Source organism: Lynx rufus, unplaced genomic scaffold (assembly GCF_022079265.1).
Source record: "Lynx rufus isolate CCGP_SWC_20201006 ecotype Redwood Valley unplaced genomic scaffold, mLynRuf1.p SCAF_2, whole genome shotgun sequence".
Lineage (NCBI taxonomy): Eukaryota > Metazoa > Chordata > Mammalia > Carnivora > Felidae > Lynx > Lynx rufus.
The window spans coordinates 216,929,656-216,951,663 of record NW_025814834.1 but is presented as its reverse complement, the minus strand read 5'-3'; the positions used below and the strand labels follow the sequence as shown (position 1 = coordinate 216,951,663).

General features: G+C 47.6%; 1 protein-coding gene across 4 annotated transcripts in view; it reads right to left on the bottom strand.

Moving 5' to 3' along the window:
* Nucleotides 1-22,008, bottom strand: part of RERE (arginine-glutamic acid dipeptide repeats) — a 423,597-nt gene that overhangs the window by 70,351 nt on the left and 331,238 nt on the right. For all 4 annotated transcript variants that reach the window (XM_047083211.1, XM_047083212.1, XM_047083213.1 and 1 more), the window contains one exon: nucleotides 21,674-21,772. In XM_047083211.1, coding sequence (XP_046939167.1) covers nucleotides 21,674-21,772 — 99 coding nt within the window. The remainder of the gene's footprint in view (nucleotides 1-21,673; nucleotides 21,773-22,008) is intronic.

Genomic DNA, 22,008 nt, shown 5'->3' with positions numbered 1-22,008 from the left:
AGTCATTGTTTTCTTTCTATTATAGGCACCCCATTAGGTCACATGCTATCCCCATGCAGGATGGCTATCACAAGAGAGCCCCTCCAGGGAGGGTCCCACATCAGGGCCTGGTAATGGGCCCCACCACAAGGCTGTCTGGCGGCTTTTGTTTGGAACAATAGTGCTCCCGTGATACCTCACTCTTGCTTGGAAATATTGTTATTAAGGGAGCATGAACACAGCTGTGTGTAAATTACACAAACAGATTAGATCTGTATATTCATAAGGAATACAAACATACTAATAGCACATTTACATACACAGTGGGACGCACTGGGCTGCATGCAGAGTGGAGTTTGGGTTCCAAAGTATTTCCTTAAAGTTTTACAGAAAGATACGCTTAAGAACTGCTCAGTCTGCTAAGTCAGGCTGAAAGTCTTCTGCCCTGTGCAGAACGCCCCCCAAAATGAATTCCTCTTCACCCTCGTTTGCGATATTAGAGTTTGAGATTCTATAAAGGAGAAACCTCAAGAAGAACTTTAAAACCCACTTTTATAGCAAAAATCAATCAGTATGGGATAATTTTCACAGTTAAAAGGTTGCAACTACAAATGGGGGAGGGGTGCAAAAGAAAGCAGTGTAGGCGGAAGCAGAAAGTAAGAAGAATCTGGAAGTTTCAGAAGTAACCCGTCCTAAAATGACAGCTCTCCTGAAACACACGGATGCAGACACGTACAAAGAGGAAGGCCCGCTTAAGTACTTGTTAACACAACATACAGTAAAGCACGATCTTTGGATTCTTCAACTAGTTTTGAAAGATAGGGAGAAAAGCAATCAGTAGTGGATGCTTACTGTATTAAATCAAGAACACAGACACAAACATCAGGAAAGCTGGGCTCTGGGTCCATGCATGATTCTATCAAGGCTTCACAGATGACCCCGGGCAAGTAACTAAACATTGCCTGGGCTAAGTTCCTCATGGAAAGATTGCATCCCAAGTATCCTCATTAAAAAAACAAACAACAACCAACAACAACAAAAAAAACCCACTAACTTTTAAATTATTGAGGTTCCAGTAAAACAGAAAAATTTTTAAAAGAGTAATAATCCAATTAAGTAAAAATATTAACCTATACACGTATGGATAGACACATAATAACAAGCACCCTATCTATGGGCCTTAATTTTATTCTTGAAAAAATCTGTAACAGAACTCTCCAACTGACACTCTTTCTCTTTTTTCTTGATATGGTTTGTATCAACTCCTGGTTTAAAAAAGAAGAGAGAGAAAAAAAAGGTCCATCTCTGAGGCGTGGGTTTACCGTGCTCACAGCTCCACCGATAAATCATCTCCCGATCCGGGCCTGGAAAAGCACGGCCACGGGTTGATTGCTCCAGCCCTGGGTTGCCAGGCAACCGACACAAGGGGGAAGTCTGAGAACCGCTGACAGATAGCCAAGTGGCTGAAACAACAGACTTCTCTCTGTCAAAAATGTGTTTCAGAGAGCCACTTCCCCACCTCTGCTCTCTGCTGAACACTACACGATTGTAACATCAAAATCAAAAGGCCACTGTAATAAAAACACACTTCTTGCTCGATTACTAATTGTTAAAAAGCTGCGGGGAGGCCGGGATCACACAGTGTATGGCAACAGAAATGTGAAACTGTAAATGAGATCAAGTCAGCAGCATGTGAGAAATCGGATCTAAATGCAGCACCGCAGCTTCCAGTCAGCAGCCCTGGTGCGTGGGGCAGATCAGCTGCCGGAGGAAGCACCAGGAAGAAAAGGAATGTTGAGACGTTCAAGAAAACGAGCCGAACAATAACCGAGAAGCCACAGGTCTACATTACTTAAGAACAAAACCAAGAACACTGTCAATTGTGTGAAACTCATTCTGGAGACAACAAAAGTTTGCTCCTTCCGAACGCTCCAGCTCTGGCAAGTGGCCGTGCGTGTGCGTGTGTGTGCGTGTGTGTGCGTGTGTCTTTGGGTGCGGTGGGATTCCCTAATGCTGGACTATAAACTGGATTGCAGCAGGTCCTTCAGATAATGCCTGATGATACCAGGTCTGAGGTCTGACAGTCTAATGCAACATGTTTTTTTAAGTAAGTTCTACCTCAACGCGGGGCTCGAACTCACAACTGTGAAATCAAGAGTCACAGGCTCTCCCAACTGAGCCGGCCAGGCGCCCCCGCTGCAACGCTTCACACGTCTACTGTGCGCGCACCAAGCTTGTGGTGTTGTGGGGCCGCCGAGTATCAACTCTATGCAGCGTCCTTTCATGAAACCACTGTATTGAAACTGTCATCTGGGACTCCTTGGAAACTGACTCTCTGTGGGATTTGGAAGAGGCCAGCACTCCGAACAGGGTTCTTCACCTTTTTTGTGCCATGGGCACTTGTGGCAGTCTGGAAAGGCCTAACCTCTTCCAAAAAATGGTTGTAAATGCTTAAGATAAAATACATGGGATTACAAATAAAACCAGTTGTATTGAGATCCACTTATCAAAACACTGAAAAATGTAAACAAACATACTTTGCTAGCATGTTAAATAACAAGGTCACAGAGAGTTTTGTTTTCTGTGGGTTTGGCGGGCGGTGAGGGTTGCTGTTTTGTTTTCTTTTGTAGTACAGGCTCAGATTAGAAACTCCTGGAGGGCAAGGACAGCAATTTATTCATCGCTTACTCATCTCAGCACGGCACAGCCTGTTTCGCTGCCCAAGGCCGACTGACCGAACCCTGGAAGATGGCTGCCAGGCTCCCAGGCTGGCCGGCCCTCTCCGTGCCCTCAGCCCAGATCCTACAGGGCCTGACTTGCCCTGGGCTCTCCCAGTGCCTACAACTGGGCCTGGTAGGCAAGATTTGTGGGTTCTCAGTCTGCACAAGGGGGTGTGCAGACAAAAACACAAACTCAAATGGTTCCAAGGGAATGCATTTCCAAACGTTCCACTTTCAGATGTTGTCCTTCCTAAATTCACCCGACAGCATCCACTTGCCCGAGCGCGCACTCCTGCGAGGAAAGGCACCGTGTTTTCCCGGGCCCTCTCACGACGGCCCTCCCCTCACAAGCACAAAGGCACCCCTCTCCCATCTGGAATGCTCCTAGGCAGCACTGCCCCTGATACAGACACGCCAGGGCACCAAACAAAGGATCGATTCAAAACACTGATGTTGGTGTTGACACAGTGGCTAACTCTAAGGTCACGATAAGAAAGCCTCATGCAAGTCAGGTACTTTCCAGTTCTTTGCTTTCAACAAAAATGAAGGAGGACCTGGCGGGGGTGTCATCTGATAGATCACTGCAAACCAAGTCTGATGATAAATTGTTTCTTTGGCATTGTTACGGAAGGAATTCGACTTACTGAGTGACACCGTAACAAAACTATTATTCCCACCTGCTTATTCAGGCACACAAGGTTTTTGAGCACTTATATCTACAGATACATGAAAAATAAGAATAAAACCGATGCAGAGCACGGCCTCACTCTGACAATAAGCAATATTCATGCAAGAATGAATTCGTTTAAAAAACCGAATCTATCGTATTTCCGATAAATATTAAACAAAAAGTAAAATTTTTATCAACATTTATAACATCTTGTTTTGATAAACTGGACACTAATAATTATTATAACATAATTGGAGAGAACTTCCCTTTTTAACACTTAGAGCTTTGTTGCTAAAGGAAATAACACCACGCACGCGTCTTTTGACACGCAGCCTTTTCGCGGCAGAGTATGAAAGGCTGATCTGACAAGAGACTCCCAGGCAGGAGATGCTTTTACATTTGGGATACGGTCTGCGGGGAAGTGGATTGAAAAGCTCCTAGTTACAGAAGCGAAAGGAGGGAAAGGAAAGATAGAACGTAAAATGTTACTGCTAAAAAGGAGCCCATTCGTATGTATTTTCAGATAGATGATAACGCGTATAAATTGCGAGGGTGTTCAAAATGCCTTGGATAGATTTAAGAGTGATGGAGCAGCTCGCTTTCAATGTCACTATTTATATGCAAGAAATTACATCCTTATCATGACAAAGGTATATGCCAATCTAAACTTGGAAGCAAACGTATGGCTTTTAAAGCAAAATTCTTTTAGGGGCTTCACGGGAAAGAGAGACTTCTGTTTAGTTTGTTTTGTCAGCTTCATCCGAGAGGCGGCAACTGCGGGGAGCGCCGAGCGTGCTTCCGCGCCGCAGCTGGAAGTGCTGGGATGTGCTGGACTCTGGCTTCACCTGACAGAACCAGGTAAAGACAAACGGGGAGCTCGAGCCCCTCGGTGTGCGGATCCAGGAGCTCGGGCTCTCCCTGCTCCCGCCCTGGACTCAGCGCCCACCACCCTCGAGTGTGTGGATCAGGAGACGCGGTGAAACGGACTGGGAGGTTTCGCGTCGGCTCACGGGGACACCGTGCCGCGTGAGCTCGAGAAGGCAGGGCAGCGGTCGTGACGCGCACAGGTCCCTAGAACCCACGGCGACTGCCCCAGACTCGACTAGAGCCGGGTCCCTGCCGCTCCCCGAACGTGTCCCACCCCCCGCGCCTCAGCGGTTCATCACGCGATGTTCTGCCCGGGGATCCTGTGCAACGTCACTAAGGAGCTATCCTTGGGCTGGTGGCTTTGATTCGCTCGCCACCGGTATGACCCTGAACAGGTTTATTTACTCGCCGTTCCGCATCTATGTTTTGTCATCCTTCTCTGTGCACCCTGCCATGGAACTTCCCGTGTCGTGCCCAGCACCAAGTCAGCACCAAGTTCTGGGCACCCAAGCCCATCACTGCCATTAGAGGCCCTCTCCTGGAAGTGGGGTAGTCCTGTCGGGGTTCATCTGTCAGAGTCCTTGCATAAGCGTAAGTCAGGTATTTAATAAATATTTCTTCAAAGACAATTCCTATTACCAGTACCTGAGCCTCCGAGGGCCACAGAAGACCTAATTGTTTAATTAATACTCTCATTTCTTAGACAGAGGATCGAGGACTTGCCGAAGGTGCAGCAGCTGGTCTCAAGCACAGATTCAACCAGACACAGGTTTACCGACACTTTTGTTTTCTACCACTAAACTTTAACTGCATTACTAATACGTGGTTTTCTATAGACACATGAGGAGTTATCTGAGGAAAGTAGAAGTGAAGGGAGGGGGTAGAGAGGAAAAAAAGAGAAGAAACTGGAGTTTCTTGTTTTTGAGCAAATCACGAACCCAAAAGTAACCGGACACAACGGTGGCAAACATTCAGAGGAGACCGGAAGTTGCTTTCCCCTGGTTAATTTAGGGACAGCCCTGAGGCCTGAGACGAGGCCTGAGAGTTTTCTCCCAGGCGGGCAGGGGATCCAGACTGCTCTGACTACCGGCAGCCAGGGCTGGTGGGACCTTCTCAACACAGTCTAGGGTGGCCAACGGTGGAAAAAATTCCTGTGGCTTCATCAAGGATGAAGGAAATGTTCTTTACAATGAGGAAACGAATCACCGGCCCATCAAGTTCCTTCGTGTCCTTTTTTTGGAGGGGTGGGGGGCTTTAGGCTCGTAGGCCTTTTTGGCGAAACATCATACTAAGAAGCACTGAAGAAGATGAAATGGTGGTGACATCTACAGGGAACCACACAGGCTAGACAGAACCTCCTTCTGGGTTTAACCACAGCTTCCCCCCCACCCCCGCTCTCTCTCGGCCGCAGACAACATGCACCCAAAGCCGCCTTCGGCAAACATTTTACAAGAACCAGACCTTGCTCTTCTAATCTGTCCCCCAATCTAAAAAGTCACGGAGAAGGTTTAGAGAATCTTTTTGTCATTTAGAAGTATTCTACTGTTGTGTCCCCCATACTGGAAAATGCACGTCCGTGCGGGTGAAACGAATAGACTTTCACGCAGCTACGTGATTTTATTTCTGTAGCCAAGTTCCCACCTGTCCTTTTAGCCAAATTCAGTTCGTTCTGAGCCCTCAGAAGTTCCCAAGTCCTGAAGGCATTTATCTGGTCCTGACAGGGAACAGTTTATAGGCAAATGAGACATGACCCCGAAAGTCACCAGACGGGGGCTAAGTAATTCGATTGTTCCGAAAACACACATCACTCCTAATTAACTGACTTGAATTATCAGACATATGATCTGTCCAGACCTGGAGGCACAGTGATGTGGAATGGGGTGCCGCTGCCCTGAAGAAGGCAGCTCCCCGGCCACACGGCCCCTGCCCTACTCAGTCTCCCCGAGTGCAACTGGCTTATGTTCTCCGTAGCATCTACGTGGATCGTGTTGTTTACGTTAATTTGTTTATTTGTCCGTGTTCCCCAATAGGACACAAGCTCCTTGAGGACAGTATGTCCAATGTTATTTTTATCTCCAAGGCTTAGACGAGACCTGGTCCACCGTTAAATGCCTAACATTTGTTGAGCGACTGAGGAAACAAATAGCACAACATATCCGGGAGCCACTGCTCCCATCTGACATCTTAAATTCTAAGTAACGTTCTAGCCACAAAATCCTGCCTCCTTCTTCAACCTCTAGATGTTGATCCAATTCAACCCAACTTGGCATTTAGCGTGCCGTGCTGAGGAGTGGGACGCCGTAAGAGATGGGTTGCTCTCAAGAAGCACATCATGAAGCAGAGAGCAGTGCAGAGGGGTCTCTGTCCCCGGCCGTGGGACCTAAAATGACCATCGACGCCACAAGTTTCCTTCCCACCCCTTCCCCTGTTACTCCCATCCCAATCCCTACTTCTGGCTAAGGACAGCTCACCCCAGCAACTCCCAACTGGCCCCTTATACTGTGTCCCCTGGAGGCCTATTGTCTTCTCTCTCCCTCCCTCCCTTCTTTCTGTTCTCCAAATGCCCTCACACCCCCCCCACACCCCCCCCAACATCCTCACATCATGACCCATACAGCATCCCTCACAACCCCTCTAGTAACAGAGTCAGAGGCCTAGTTCTGTGCATTCTTTGATTCCAACGATCTGACCAGCATTTTGTGACCACATCATCTACCGCCTCCAGCTGCTTTTTCTTGTCACGATATCAACCAACCAAGCCAGTCTCCCTCGCCCATATTCGGTGATCCTACACCTAGCTGAGAGTCCCTTTCTCTATCCTTTCTTTTGACAGCACTCTCAGGAACATGAAGAATTTGCCCAGACACCTCCTGATATTCTGGATTTTTTGCATCACCATCCTCAGTGCCCGTCATTCCCACCTAGCCGCCCACTGACAGCCAACCTTCACATTTGGGCAGCCCTGAAAACCTGGACATTTTCTCTTATTTACGCTGCCACCAGGAATCCCACAAAATCTTTTTCTTGCTTACGACCCACAGCCCTTCGATGCTTCTGCCACCTCTACCCGGTTCCCCAAGTTGTGAATGAAGCCTGGGACCCATTGTCAGTTATTTCAACAGTGTCATCAATACTATGAGACGTGCCTCAGCATCCTGACCTTGTACCAGTTTCCTCCCCTAATCCTTCACATGAGTTATGCCAAAGACAGCCTCAGTCCTATGACTGCGTGTATTAAACAAAAACAAAACAAAAAAAAGTAACTACTCCTCGTATCCTAGGAGTTCAATATAACGGTTAACAAATTAAACAGTATAGAGTCCAAACCTTTCTCCAGCCTTTCCTGACTTCGTTATTTTGTCCATCCCTCTGCCTATCAACATAAGAGTCCCCCAGAAAGTCCCTTTTCAGTCTGTACTGCTATCCCTGATGACTCACCAGCTCCCGGCCCTGCTACTTAGCAGCTGAGACCCTGAGCCAGCTTCCGGTCTCCTCAACTGGGAGCTTTCCCTGTAGACCAGAAATCTCTCCTACCTTTAGACCTTCATTTCTAACAGCTGGATCCACCCGCATCTTTTCAAGTCGCTGAAGATTAACACAAACACTCCCGTCTCCTCTAAAACAAGTCCCGATGTCAGATTTTGTCACTAGTACCACCAGTCTCCTCCCTCGTGCCAAAACACGAAGCCCGAATGGTGTTCTCCACCCTTTCCTTGCTTCCCACCTCCAATCGGCTAGGCTTCTCTAGAGACACCACGTGGTACAGCAAGGGAGGAGCTGGGCCGGAAAGCAGGCTCTCCAGATCACTCTGTGACACGTCAGTCCAGTCGGTGCAAGCCGAGTGCTCAGAACAGCACCTGGCGCAGAATAAAGGTCTTAGGATTGCCCTGGAAGTTCTTGGTTTTAGTTGTTCCGCTTGCTTCTCCCTCCCTCTACCCCACAACCTCGGCTGGGTGTTAGAACCCAATGCCCTGGTCATATCCCAGATGAATTAAATCAGAATCTTGGGGTGGGACCCAAGTCTCTGTTTTGTGTGTGTGTGTGTGTGTGTGTGTGTGTGTGTGTGCGCGCGCGCGCGCGCGCGCGCATGCACTAAAGTTCCCTGTGTGAGTCTAGTGTGCCCCCAAGGTTGAGAATCACTGCTATAAACTTTCAACATCTCTCACTAGGACCACAGTCCGTAGCCTGGAACGTGGACGCCCGGGTCCCACCCCAGAGATTCTGGTCTAACCAGGCTGGAGTATATAGTCTTAGCACTGAGAAATGTTAAAGTTTTCCAGATGATTCTAACATGTAGCCAGGTTCCAGAACCACTAACTCCCTTCTCTACCCACTTTACCACCGTTACTGCTGGATTAATATTCAATGGTGGCCCTGGTCCTATCACTCCCCATGTTCAAAAATGTGTAATTATTCCTTATTTTCTATTAAGTGAAACATAAACTTCTCTTTCCATAAAGAGTGGGTGGCTTTGAATCAATCAGCTGTCTTAGACACTCCTCCACCCATAGCTTCAAACTGGGCGACTGGCTATTAAGCAGCCACTCACATTCTTTAATGCCTTTGTTCTGCCATTAACCTGGATCCACTGTGCCTGGCGAAACCCTACCCATGCTTTCAGGTTCCTATCAAAGAACACCTCCTCCGAGAGCCCTTCCTGATCTCCCCGTCCGACAGTGGAAAGTGGCAAGTGCAGCCCCGCGTGTCCCGTGGGCCCCAGCACAACACCAGGAGCAGGAGGGGCACTCAGAAAGTTTCCAATCGTGTGGCTGCTGTCTCCTCTCCAGGTTGCCTGTGGCGACAACAGCCAACTCAAGTACGCGTGTACACTCAGTGCCAAAATCAGTCAGGGATGCCACTCAGCCAGGCAATTATCAAGGTCAGTGGGGACTCCTGCAGAGATCTTAGTGGCTGAAGAACAAACGTAGTTTATTTGTCTCCAGTCAGCGATAAGCTCCCTTCCTCTTGGATGGCGAACCAATACTGTTTTCTAATCTGTGTCGAAAACACAAAGCTAAACTAACGACAGCAGGAAGAGAAGGTTCTAGAGGAAGAATTACGACAGTGAGCAGTGGATAAAAAGACTCCAAACGCATCCAGCAGAACGTTGCAGAGGTCTGGAAAGGCAGTGGAATTAAGTTCAATATAAAGTAGGAAAAAAAGCCCTCCCCTCCCATAGAATGGTACTTAAGGCAAATCTAAAGTCGGTTATCCAGAAACAGACAATAAGGTTTGGTTTTGAACTACACAAATCCATCACTCCTTTTGTCAAGATACTCGTTTGAAGGACAGTGCCTCCCTCACACCTGCGTATCCTCCTAGCAACAGATTTCTGCGGTGCCTGAGATTATTTCAAACCAACAGAGGATAACATGGCATGATGCTTACTGGCTCCTCTTGATGTACGAGCAAGTGAATGATCCATCTGAAAAAGTTTGCCTTTTAAAAGCAAGATAATCTAAGTGGATCCTTTGAATGTTTGGCAGGGGTTTTAGAGAGAGTGCTCACGGGGGGGGGGGGGAGAGAGGGGGAGAGAGAGAGAGAGAGAGCGAGAGAGCGCGCGCGCACGAGCGAGCCTGGCTGGGGAGCAGGGGAAGAATGTGAGCAGATTATGAAGTCAGAGAGTTCTAAAGAGGGAGACACACTACCAGGGTCAGGCTGTTCCAGGGTCAAAAAACTGGAAAGCTGACAAAGAACTTGGGCTGTCTCAAAGGACAACCAGAAAATAATTTTCAAACTTTTGTTTCTGCTAAAGGATTGGAGCATTTCATTTTCGTGGACTGGGCAGAGAGGGAAGATCCAAATATTCAGAGTCCATCCCAACTTTAAGCTACTTTGAGAGTCTGGAACAGCTTTGGCTGATGAAATCAAGGGTCCCAAGTGGTGTTCCGCTGGGAACACAGGGATGGGAACCACAGACCGGGGGCCCAGTGCCTTCCACAAGCAAAGCTATTTTATTTTTAGATGAATGTTAAATGGGTTTTGAGTCCAGGTCAACTGCTCCCCACATCTATGCTTAATAACACCTTGTTAAATCCATTTTCTAAAACCCTTCTTTCAAAAATGGACAACCAAGCCTGCTTAGCTAGCTATGTTATCCTAACTAATTAGAGGCCCTAGATGGAAAAAGAAAATGATTAATTTAGGCTGAAAGTGCCTGTTTGGAAAGTGGCTTATTTGCAAGTGGGTAACGCCTGCATGGGCTTCAGGAACAGTGGCTCCCAGACAAGATGGGGGCTCGTGAGAGGAGAAAAGGGACTGAAATGACACAGAGCAGAGCCACTGGTGACAGATCACCCTTCCCTCTGGCTCTGGGAGAGCCTGTAACACTTGTTAACATGCATCTCTGGGGTCCAGAGGTTTTGTTTTATTATTGCTGATGGGGAAGATGAGAAAAATAAATTTACAATCAAAACTGACAAACCAGTTGCGAGAAAGCCAAGAACTCTTAGTTAGCACTAGGACACAGGAGTCTGTGGGCATATGTGCTTTCAGATTTCTTAAACAGAGATGATTCTGTGAGCTGGAGATAAGCTATCAGTCCACTTATGCACCTGGGAAGTGAAAGGGAGGCGTGGTCGGCAGGAGGAAATTGGCATCAGGTCCAGATTTCCGGTCAAACACACCTGCGGGCCGTTGCAAAGTGTGCCCTTTCGCCCTTCCTTTCCCTTCCCTGTCATTTCTTACAGAGCAAACTAAGGCTCAAGGAGGGGACCTGACTTCGACATCTCAAAGGTGGCTGGCGGCCTGAGGACTGTCGTCCAGCCTTGCGTTCGCTCTGAACACGTCCCACCCCAATGAGCCTTCCAGAGAGGAGAGAGAAGGGTGTCATTTAAGCTCTTCCCTTCCTCCAGAGCTCAAGTGCGCTGCATTTCAGCCACATACTTCGTGCCCTCGGGTGGCAGAGTCGCGCAGGACGCCGGACAGCGACGGCAAAGCTGCAGGTATTCGGTGTGGCACAGGCACTTCCCCCATTTCCAGGACAGAGACCTTCCCAGTGTTCTCTGGGTCATAATCTCTGAACGTTTGACAAAAGGATCCAGAATGACGGAGGATACGCTTAAAAGACAAACAAACAAACAAAGCAGGTTCCAGACGCACACTTTAGCTATGAAACCCGGTGTGGGCACACTCCTCAGCCCTCGGGCCGCACGGAGGCCTCCAGCCATTCTGCTCTGTTCTCTCAGTTCGGTTGTCGTTTTCCTTACAACTTTGCTTTGCTCTTTCCTTAATTCCCTAGTATATTTACTTGACAGTTCTTCTGTTTCCTCTTGCTGGGATCAACGACAGGGGATCAAGCCCTTTAAAAGGGAAGAAAATACTCTAGAAGTGACCAAACAGGGAGGCACACTAGAGGTTCGGGGGAAACCTGAGAGGCGAGGCGTATTTTACCCACGTACCACGGTCGCCAAAAAGACCGCCCCGAACCACCAGCCGGCCCGAAGAAAGAGATGTGCAAACAGGTCACTCCGCTCTCAAATGCGTGATGGGTGGTGAGGGAAGACGGGTTAGTCCGAGGAGCCACACCCACACCGGGCCGTCTCCTGAGGCTCTGTCCTCCTCTCCCCACCATCGCTCGCTCTCCCACGGCCAACATGGCAACCACACATCAAGTATGAAGCGACGCTGGCAAGACGGAGCTCTCCCCGCTGGAGTCCAGAGAATGAAACCTCACACACGCGGACGGGGTTGGTTGCTTCTTCCAAGGGAAGCCACCGAGCAGGAAAGAACGGGACACGTCCAGTCGGCTCTGCTGGAGCTAAAGCGCGCACTGGCCGTGGGCTCGGAGGAGAAGCCCCCGAGGCGGCAGCGGGGAGCTCAGCCAAAGGGGCCGAGACTCTACTCGGTGCCGCGAGGCCCTGGGGGGCAACCACCTCCACTCAGGTTCTCTTCCATCCGACCCAGTCAACACAGTAGCTTCGGATCGTCTGCCACATCCCAGGCCCTGGGCTCTGTGCTGGGGATACAAGGAGAATTCAACCAGAGGCCCTGACCTCGAGACTTCCTAGCCCCTTGTGGAAGTCCCCACACACACCTGCCGTCACAACCCAGCGCGGCGGACCTCCCCTCTCCCCAGCTCTTCAGCGCGTGGCTGACACACTGGGTGTGTTACTGGGTGATCTTGTTTTAACCCGTCTCCCCCACTGGAACGTCAGCTCCAGGAGGGCAGGGATTTCTGCCTGTTTCGTTCCGGGCCGCATCACCGGCACGCAGAAGGGCGCCTGGCAGAGCGCCGTCCCGGTGCTCCGTCAACACCTGCGGAATGAATGGACGGATGAACTTCGAACAGCAATCTAAAATCAGAACTGAGTCAGTACCCCGGTGAGCGACACGAAGGGTCATCCCACGCTCACGTTCACACAGGATCGACGGTAACGGAGAACGAGCAGGCTTGCCATCTGCAAGCCCCAACACCAGACGCAAGAAATAACAGAGCCAGCCAGCCAGCCAGCCGTGGGCCTGAGTGCTAAGCCGGTAAGGCCAACTGGGGGAAGTTCTCCTTTATGACCACCAAACACACTCTTGCTTCCCAACACCTCGGCACTTTGCTTTACGAATGTGGAAAATGCACTGGAATTCACCCGTATGAAGTACTTTGGAAACACGTCTTAAAGCAAATTCTGAAATATCAGTGGAAAGTGTCATTTGACAGCATGCGGGGTGGGGGCGGAGGAAGGAACAACAACAAAACGCTACTAGGAAATGTAAAAAAAAGTGTGCTGGCACTCCAGTGAAGGGAGCAATTAGGGGGCTACCAAGGCCATTGTGACTTCTACCTAAGAGAGAATTTAGATTTAAGACACAAGAATGCCAGAGAAGAGGAGACAGTTTAAAAGAGTTACTTCCTCTCATCGGGGGGTTCCTTTTTTTTAACCTCCTGTTTCCTTCCCCCCACACTGAACTCCAGTTACCAGACTAACACAGTATGTTTCACCTGTGAAAACGTACGGCTCCAATGTCATCATACATAGAATGTTCCATGCATACACATTAAAATTGGCTCCAGCTCTGTTGCTAAGAAACTGCAGAAGGAAAGGGTTTTCCATCCTCTTCATTTATAAAATAACCACTTTGTCTACAGGAGAACAAATGCAATCTCTCAAGTCCCCTTGTGTCTTGTTCTCATTTTTTAAACGAACAGAGAAAGATGACGGAGAGTGGCTGAAAGTGTATGCTGTCGCCATTTTTTTTTACACGCCCTTGGAAATGAGATGGAAAACATGGTTTCAATAACCCACTGCTGTAGTATTTATTAATCTTTCAAGCTGAAGATTCCCCCCAATACTCCCCCACTTCAAGCAAAAATGAAAAATGTCCCAGGAAAATTGCTCTTTGATTTTAAAAGATTATCCTAAGCAGCAAGGAATAATTTGGGGTGTGCCTGCATGCAGTGTGGGGTTACTTCCCAGGTCTCTGTGCTGTTCCTCATTGCCCTAAGGCCTGAACATGTACACGCACCAACATGCACACACACATTTAAATTAAATTGGTACTGCCTCTTGGAGCCCAAGAACAGCACAACTTACTGTTGGTTTTAAACAAAATTACCTAGTATCAGGGCTAGGGGGTAAGGAACTTTAGAAACATACTGGTTAAAGAAAATGAGAGAAAGAATGGCCTTGTTTAGAAAAACAGGCATACTACCTTCTCTGACCACAGTTTAAAGAGGAAGCCTAGAAAGCAATAAAGCCACGTATGTGAAATGCAAGGTCATGGCTGAATTTGTAGATTTAACCCAGAGGCAACTTCTATTGACATGAAATACTGTAATAAATTTTTGAAATCTCTCTCTCCTTCTAATGTTCAGCCTATCTCATTTACTAAAGGATTTTAAAATACGTTTCTCTTTACAGGTTGTTATGCAGTAGAGCCTTCCCGCAAACTAACTGACAAAATTGATTGCCTTCTACCAACTCTTCCACACATATAATTGATTTTTAATTCACCGTCTCATTTTCGAATGGACTTGGCAGTAATATACTCCACTCTATTCACACTATTGACTTGTTTAAAAAAGGGTTTGATTCAAAGGCTGATGGGCGTCAATCATAGGAAAAATAGTTCAATCTCATTAATACTTGAAGCATTGTACAAATTTTACTTGTATCTATATTTTCCTCTTTTATTGACTTATTTTTTAAAGATTTTATTGTTTGAAGTAATCTCTATGTAGACCAAATGTGGGGCTCCCACCTACAAACCCAAGATCAAGAGGTGTATGCTCTACTGACTGAGCCAGCCAGGCACCCTTTTATTTTTCTTTTTTAACACCAAGGACTGATTTTTGCTATGGACCATAGGAACACATAACATGAGTAATAATATATAAATATGCGTGTGTGTGTGTATATATATATATATATATATATATATACATACACATATATATGTATATAACTTATGTGTAAATAATATGCCAAAATGTCTACTTATCTTTCCTACCCTCTTATCTCAGAATTAAGTTGTTTGTAAGAGGCAGTACCAATTAATTTAAAATTAGAGGAAGGGTAATCAGTTGAGAGAAACAGCTACTTCAATTTAAAATTTACTAACTACCTATTCTGTGTTGCAGAGGTATAGAAAGGTATCTCTAGTCCAAGTTCTGGGTATATTGTAAACATTCTCAGATTAAGATTTATGAAAGTGAGAATTCCAATAAAATGATTCAACTTACGTAAGTTTACAAACACATAAACCAATGTACATACAGGAACAAAGACACAAAGAGGGCAGGAAACCTAGAGACTGAGATGGTAGTGAGGTTTCAACTCCCCTGTAATGATTTTGTAATGATATCCTAACAACAGAGATGATGCACATAAAATTTACAAGAGAAAAAAAATGAATGGGTTCATATTAGATGACCGACAGGACCCTCCTATCACCAACATTTTTGGAATGACTATGTAAAATGCCCAACAACTCTAGAAACCTGGTCATTTCTAAAAATTGATACCATACAATTAAGGCTTCCCTTATATTGAAAATACACAATTTAAAACTGAACACTGAGATTATGGACATCTTAAAACTCACACGATGGTAACTGCAGGCTGAGGAGGGCTGGCTCTCTTCCCCGTCATCATCCCCATCTCTGCTTTCACCTCCAAAACCTCCTGCTGCTATATAGGACCTTGACCCTGGTTTTGCTGTGGATTCCATTTTCTACAGCTACCACACAAACAGCAAATGAAATTCGTTGTATTTTTGCCCCACTAAGCAGCTCTGTCTTCTGGCACATCCAGATGCCTGGCTTGAAAAGAGTGAGCGAGGAAGACAATGTTTTCCTGAGCAGACATTCCAAAAAGGGCCTAACAGAGGCGTCTGAAGACGCTGCTGGGAGAGACACCCCTCAAACAGCCGTGTGCGTCTGTGGCAATCATTCCTTGACCAGCCACACGGGTTCATTGGTTTACGAATATTCAGACAATTAGTTTGGCACGTCATGTCAATTTTGAAAGAAGGATTTTCGTTTGCGTTTATGATAACACTGAGCTTTATGCTGAAGGACAGCTTAGACGTTTTAAAATTTATGAATCTGTAAATCCATGTACACGACCAGTTAAAGTTTATCACCGCACCAGGGATGAACTATCTCTGGATAAAAATGTTAGAGATCATTCGTATCTAGGCTGTTCACGCAAGGTAGGACATCAACGCTGATACCCAGTATTGAAAGGGAAGCATATTTCCAGATAAAAGTTACAGTTACCCATGACCAAGCGGAATCCCCTGCGGGAACACCAGAAGCAACAAAGCCTTCACCTCAGGCAACACCTGGAGTTTTGCTGAAAGCCACCTGGACATGAAAAGAACGTCCCAAACAAACCTGGCCAAGTGGACGGGAAGCAAAGAGTGAAGCGTGCAGCTCAGTGCAGCACCCGACCTTACAACCTTGCAAGTCAGGCCACACTCCGCAAGGAAAACGCAGGCCCTGAATTTTAAAAAGAATTCAATTAGCATCCCCAGCATTTCCATAATCAACAGCTGAATGCTAATTAAGAGCACAGCAGCCAGCAGCAATGGAATCCCAGCGCAATAAGCAACGGCAAGCACAGCAAATGCTACCTTCGGCTCACGTGCATAAATAAGCGGAATTAATAACTACCCGGGCATGGAAGGGTGACTTCATCTGTTTCGATTAGGTGCAGTTCAGCCTGGGGCCTTTGTGGTATATTTGAATGTGTTCATCATGTTTAATTAAAAACCTAATAATCTAGAGTTTCTTTTACTTTTTCTTTTCTTTTTTTTAACAAGTTCTGATCAGTATTTTTCTCCTCTTTCTCTTCCTAAGTCCTACTCATTTAAATGGCTCCCTGATACGGAACAATATTTTTAGCATAACGTAAGTGAAACTGGTTAAACGTCAGTACAACTCCCATGGCTGTAGCCAGCCATGCACTTTGGTTCCATCCAACTGACCTAGCATTTCTTTGAAACTGCCTCTCTGATCTGACCCAGTTTATTTAGCCTGAGAGACTGCCTTGAGCTAGCTACCAAGGAGCTTCTCACTCATTCCACTAAAGCAGAGCTCAACTGTCACTTTCTGGCCTAGAATTTGACAGAAATTGGCCCAAATCTGGTATCCACTCCCCAAGATTTAAAGTATTTCAGCCCCCAAAGAAACTTCAGTAAGAAATACCATATCTATAGGGGCACGCGCCTGGGTGGCTCAGTTGGTTAAGCGTCCGATTTTGACTCAGGTCATGATCTCACAGCTCCTAGGTTTGAGCCCCATGTCAGGCTCTGTGCTGACAGCTCGGAGCCTGGAGCCTGCTTCAGATTCTGTGTCTCCCTGTCTCTCTGCCCCTCCCCTGCTCACGCTCTGTCGCTCAAAACTAAATAAACATTTAAAAAAATAACAACATATAAAAAAGAAACACCATACCAATAGATACACAAGCGGTCAAAGGAATCACTGAGAGAAAATGTAAAATGAAAAGCCTCTCACTGTGTAATTTTGAGGCCTAAAATCTCAACAATCAGTTAATATCTGAAAGACCTAGGACGAAGAAATTGGGTGGTGTTATCACAAAGAATATGGGAAATTTTTTCCAAAGGTAAAACTTTTAAGGTCAGCTTTGAGCGCATGTAAAAGTTTTTCTCTGATGCATAATTATTAACTATTACAAGTTTTAAAATGTTAGAGTGAAGGTAATCTTTTTTTTTATATATTTTTTTATACTTACTTTTTTTTAAATATTTTTTTTTAATATTTACTTTTTTAAATATTTACTTTTGAGAGAGAGAGAGACAGAGTGCAAGTGGGAGAGAGGCAGGAGAGAGGGAGACACAGAATCCAAAGCAGGCTCCAGGCTCCGAGCTGTCAGCACAGAGCTCAACGCGGGGCTCGAACTTTCGAACCTCAAGATCATGACCTGAGCTGAAGCCCCAGAACGATCTTAATTAAAGAATCTTGGGTGGCTCAGTGGGTTCAGTGTCTGATTTCGGCTCAGGTCATGATCTTGCAGTTCGTGGGATTGAGCCTCATGTCGGGCTCTCAGCTGTCAGGGCAGAGCCTGCTTCAGATTCTTTGTCCACCCCTGCCCCCCACCCCCGTCCCTCCCCGGAAGATGTGCGCTCGCTCTCTCTCTCTCTCTCTCAAAAATATACATTAAAAAAAAATTTTTTTTTTTTTAATCTTTATTCACTTTTGAGAGACAGAGCATGAGTGGAGGAAGGGCACAGAGAGAGGAGAGACACAGAATCCCAAGCAGGCTCCAGGCTCTGAGCTGTCAGCACAGAGCCCGATGTGGGGCTCGAACCAACGAACCGTGAGATCATGACCTGAGCCGAAGTCAGACGCTTACTGACTGAGCCACCCAGGTGGTGTCCCAAAAATAAACATTTTTTAAAAATTAAAAAAAAAATCTTTACAAACAATAATCTTGAATAAAGAGTTGTTAATATTCTTCAAGCCCCTCTTAGAAACATTAGTCTCTACCAGACCCCATCAGTTAAGTCCCCGCTCTTAAGTTTATGAACTAGGAGGGCAATCAACTCAGAAGTAAAGCCTGTGAGGAGGAGCGGAGGAAGGGGCAGGAAAAAGCCAGGGGCAGGCTGCTAACAAACGCTGCAAACTGGGGAAACAGCTCAGAAGAGGGCGCGATCACAGCGGGCTGGGCCCGGGAACTGCCCTGAACCTCAAAGAGCGGTGAAAAGCAGTGAGGGTGTGCACTGGCGAGATGGGGAGAGATCTGTCTGATCAGGGAGCAGCGCACCCGCAGGAGCCAGGACGCACAGGGGCCGCGTGTTCCCAGCCCGGCCAGGGGTTCGCACTGTCAGGTGCTCATTCCACCAACCCTTGCACACAGGAGTGTCCAGTTCATATAAATGCAAAGGAAAACAACTTCATCAAGGCTGCTGCAGTTAGATCAAATGGATATACTGGAGGCAATGATGCTTAAAAATAACTAAAATGTCAGGGCGCCTGGGGGGCTCAGTCAGATGAGCGTCTGGCTCTGGATTTCGGCTCAGGTCACGATCTCACCGTTTGTGGGTTTGAGCCCCGCGTTGGGGCTCTGTGAGGACAGTGCGGAGCCTGCTTGGGATTCTCTCTCCCCATCTCTCTCTGTCCCTTCCCCTCCAAAATAAATAAACTAAAAAATAACGAAGACGTCCAGGTACACAGAAAACTTGGAGGGGAAAAAGAAGAGAGGTAGGCCCACGTACTTACTTTAGTTGGGACACGCTCTGCTTACTCCTGTTGAGTGCTGGGGTGGGAAATGAGGGGACTTCCAGGGAAGAGGCCACACACACAGAGGGTGATGCTCTCGCAGCCAAAACCAGGCCAAGGCAGGAGCTCACTAGTGATGGTGCCTCGCTGCCACGTCAAGCTGGTCCAAGATCTGAGAGGCTTCCTTCAGCCTATCAATTATTCAATCCCTCTTTCCCATTCACTTTTGAGGTTTTAGAAAATGAAGCTTAACTTCCTATAAATAAGGGGACGGCCATTTGATCTCTGAGTTCTGCAAGGGCCGGAGGCCTGCCAACATATTTCTCAAAACCTACACCGAAACAAGAAGCAAACATGATAGAAATGAGCCCAATGACAAGGACTTATGCAGTTACGGATCATTATCATGTCCGCCTAGAGTCGTGCTTCACTTTTTAAAATAAAGCCGAGCGTTTTCTGATGTGTAAGACTCCCCTTTCCCTCCCACCGGCTGCCGACAGCAGGGACACGGTTCACATTGTGCCCAAGAGAAGCGAGTGCAGCAGGAAAAGGAAAGCAGCTTTCTTTTAAGTGGGAGTCTTTAAATTCCAGAGCGAATGAGAGGTCTGGGAGACAGGAAGGGAGAGTGCCTGGCCGCCCGGCCGCTGAGGAGCCCCGGGGCGTCAGCGCAAAGGAAGGAACAAGAAGGGCGTCGGGGCACGTGGGCGCCGATGGGGTCTCCGGGTTGGTGGCATTTCACACATTCCTTCCATCCTTTCACCTCCTCACATCTTTCTGGCACCAAGACTTCCTGAGGAACTTTAAAATTTCATCAGTCACAAGTCGGATCTCCTTGTCACAGAAATGGGTCCACAGTGAAAACCACATCCACGGGACTTTACAAAACAAACGAATGTGACGTGTGTACTCTGCCAGTGTCTGAACAGGAACAGATGTTTAAGATGCCCCCAACTCTTTACTGATCGTGTAAAGGTTTTAAACTTTTAATTTCTAAACAGCAGCACCAACCTCATCATGCGTCTGATAAGCTGCAAGTGTTAACGGGCTATGAAAAAGCTCTCTCCCGACCAAGCCTTCAGGGGCCGCTTCAGTCCGCCTCTGCTACCTCCTCGTCTCCTACTTTGCCCCCGACTGCCCAACCCCCACGTGGCCTTTCCTCGAACAATCGCCTTGGCTCTTGCTCCAATGTGCCCCCAGGGTCTCGCCATTTCCCACCGGCACTGCCACCATGCTGTCCGCTCACCGGTCTCGGGCCCGGATGCTCGCAATTGCCCCGGAAGCCCACCTGCGACTCAGTGGCCAGAGGGCGCCCGCCAGCAGATGATGGTACCCTCTGCTCAGAATCCGCCCACGCAGAGCGTAGAGCGAGGCACCGACCGTGGGTCCGCAGGCCGCGCCCGATCACCGCACTATCCCTTCCCCGCAGACACATGCCTGCCTCCGTCCTGAACGCGCCCGGGGCCCGGAGTTCTCTCTCCCGGCCACGCTTTCACCGTAGGGCCCCGATCCAAAAGGCTCACCTCTGCTCAAATGGTTCTTACCAGGCCTTTCCTCAGCCCCTTCTGCCACACAGCCCCTCACCCAGCTTACTCCCCATCCTCCTTGCCTACTCCGTCTTCCCCAGCACGTGTGTGTACCGCCACTTAACAAATATTGATTTACAGACGGTCTCTCCTCTGAAAACAAACACAAGCCTCGTGAGGAGGGACCTTTGTTCTTGATACGGCTCCTAGCACAGCACCCGGCACACAACAAGTACTCGATAAATATTGCCGAAATAAACAAAAGAGCGAGATCAGGAAAGCACCAAGAGCTTCTAAGCACGCTTTCTTAGCAGATTTAGAACACAGGCGAGGAACTTAAAATCGACAGGTCTACCAGTGACAGCCGCCATCTTCGTTTCTTTCAACCTAAAGGGCAAACGTCAAGCCGTAACACGCAAACACAAGACCGTATCTGCAAGAGCACAAGCAGTCTGTAAGTCTCTGACAGCAACGCCTTCCAGAAGTCACAAGATGGGGATGTAGCTCCATGGGAACTCAGTCGGCTGGGACAGGAATCCGTGGGTTTTCAATCTGTGTTTGTGGGCACCTATCTTATCTCCCTACCTTCTTTGCTGAGCCACGATGACAGGACGAATATGTAAGATCCACTATATTTATATAATCGGGTCTATGCTACCTGCTCTTGAGTAACGTCCTTCAGCAGGTTAGGGATCCTGCTGGCCCTCCAAATAAAAACAAGGCAACAGCCCCGCTCTAGGTTACGCAGCAAATGGTTTTAACGCTTATGTCTTAAGGGGCATGTGGGCGGCTCAGTCGGTTGAATGTCTGACTCCGCTCAGGTGGTGATCTCACGGTTCGTGAGTTTGAGCCCCGAGTCAGGCTCTGTGCCGACAGCGCCGAGCCGGCTTCAGATCCTCTGTCCTCCTTTCTCTGTCCCTCCCCTGCTCACGCTTTCTCTCTCAAAAATAAAAAAATAAGCATTAAAAGATGCTTATGTCTTAAAATAGGCATCAAACGCTGACTTGCTGAAACCAGCCAACCAACCCTACAGATTCTTCTTTCCATGAAACCGGAGAACATCCTTCCCACAGAGCTTCCTAAAAAGCAAGTCTTTCTGTGCAACTTTCAGGTTTAAAGTCTCCTTCCTTTGACCGCTGGGTACCATGGACAGTCCCCGGAGGAGCAGGGAGGTCACGCACGGAGAAGCAGACACCCCGGTGACCCAGACCGCAGGGCCAGTCCCGTCCGAGCTCACCACTTCGTCCTCGGTCCAGCACTTCTCGATCAGCTTGGGCACGGGCTTCTTGACCAGGCGCTGCAGGGCTTTGCCAGCGTCATAACCACTTTCGTGTAGCTAAAACAACAACAACAACAACAACAATTTTAGTCAGATAAGTGTGCCAAATAGCAGATCTGGAAGCAAATCAATGAAAGAGAAGCCCTGTGTTTATCCTGACAGAAGAATCATGGAACGGGCATGCTCGTCAGCACAATTCACATCCCCCCACCCCAGGTCCAGCTGTTCGGGGAAAGGGAGGCAGGCAAGGCAGAGAACATTTTGGCAAGAACAGGAACAACGTTAAGAACAGT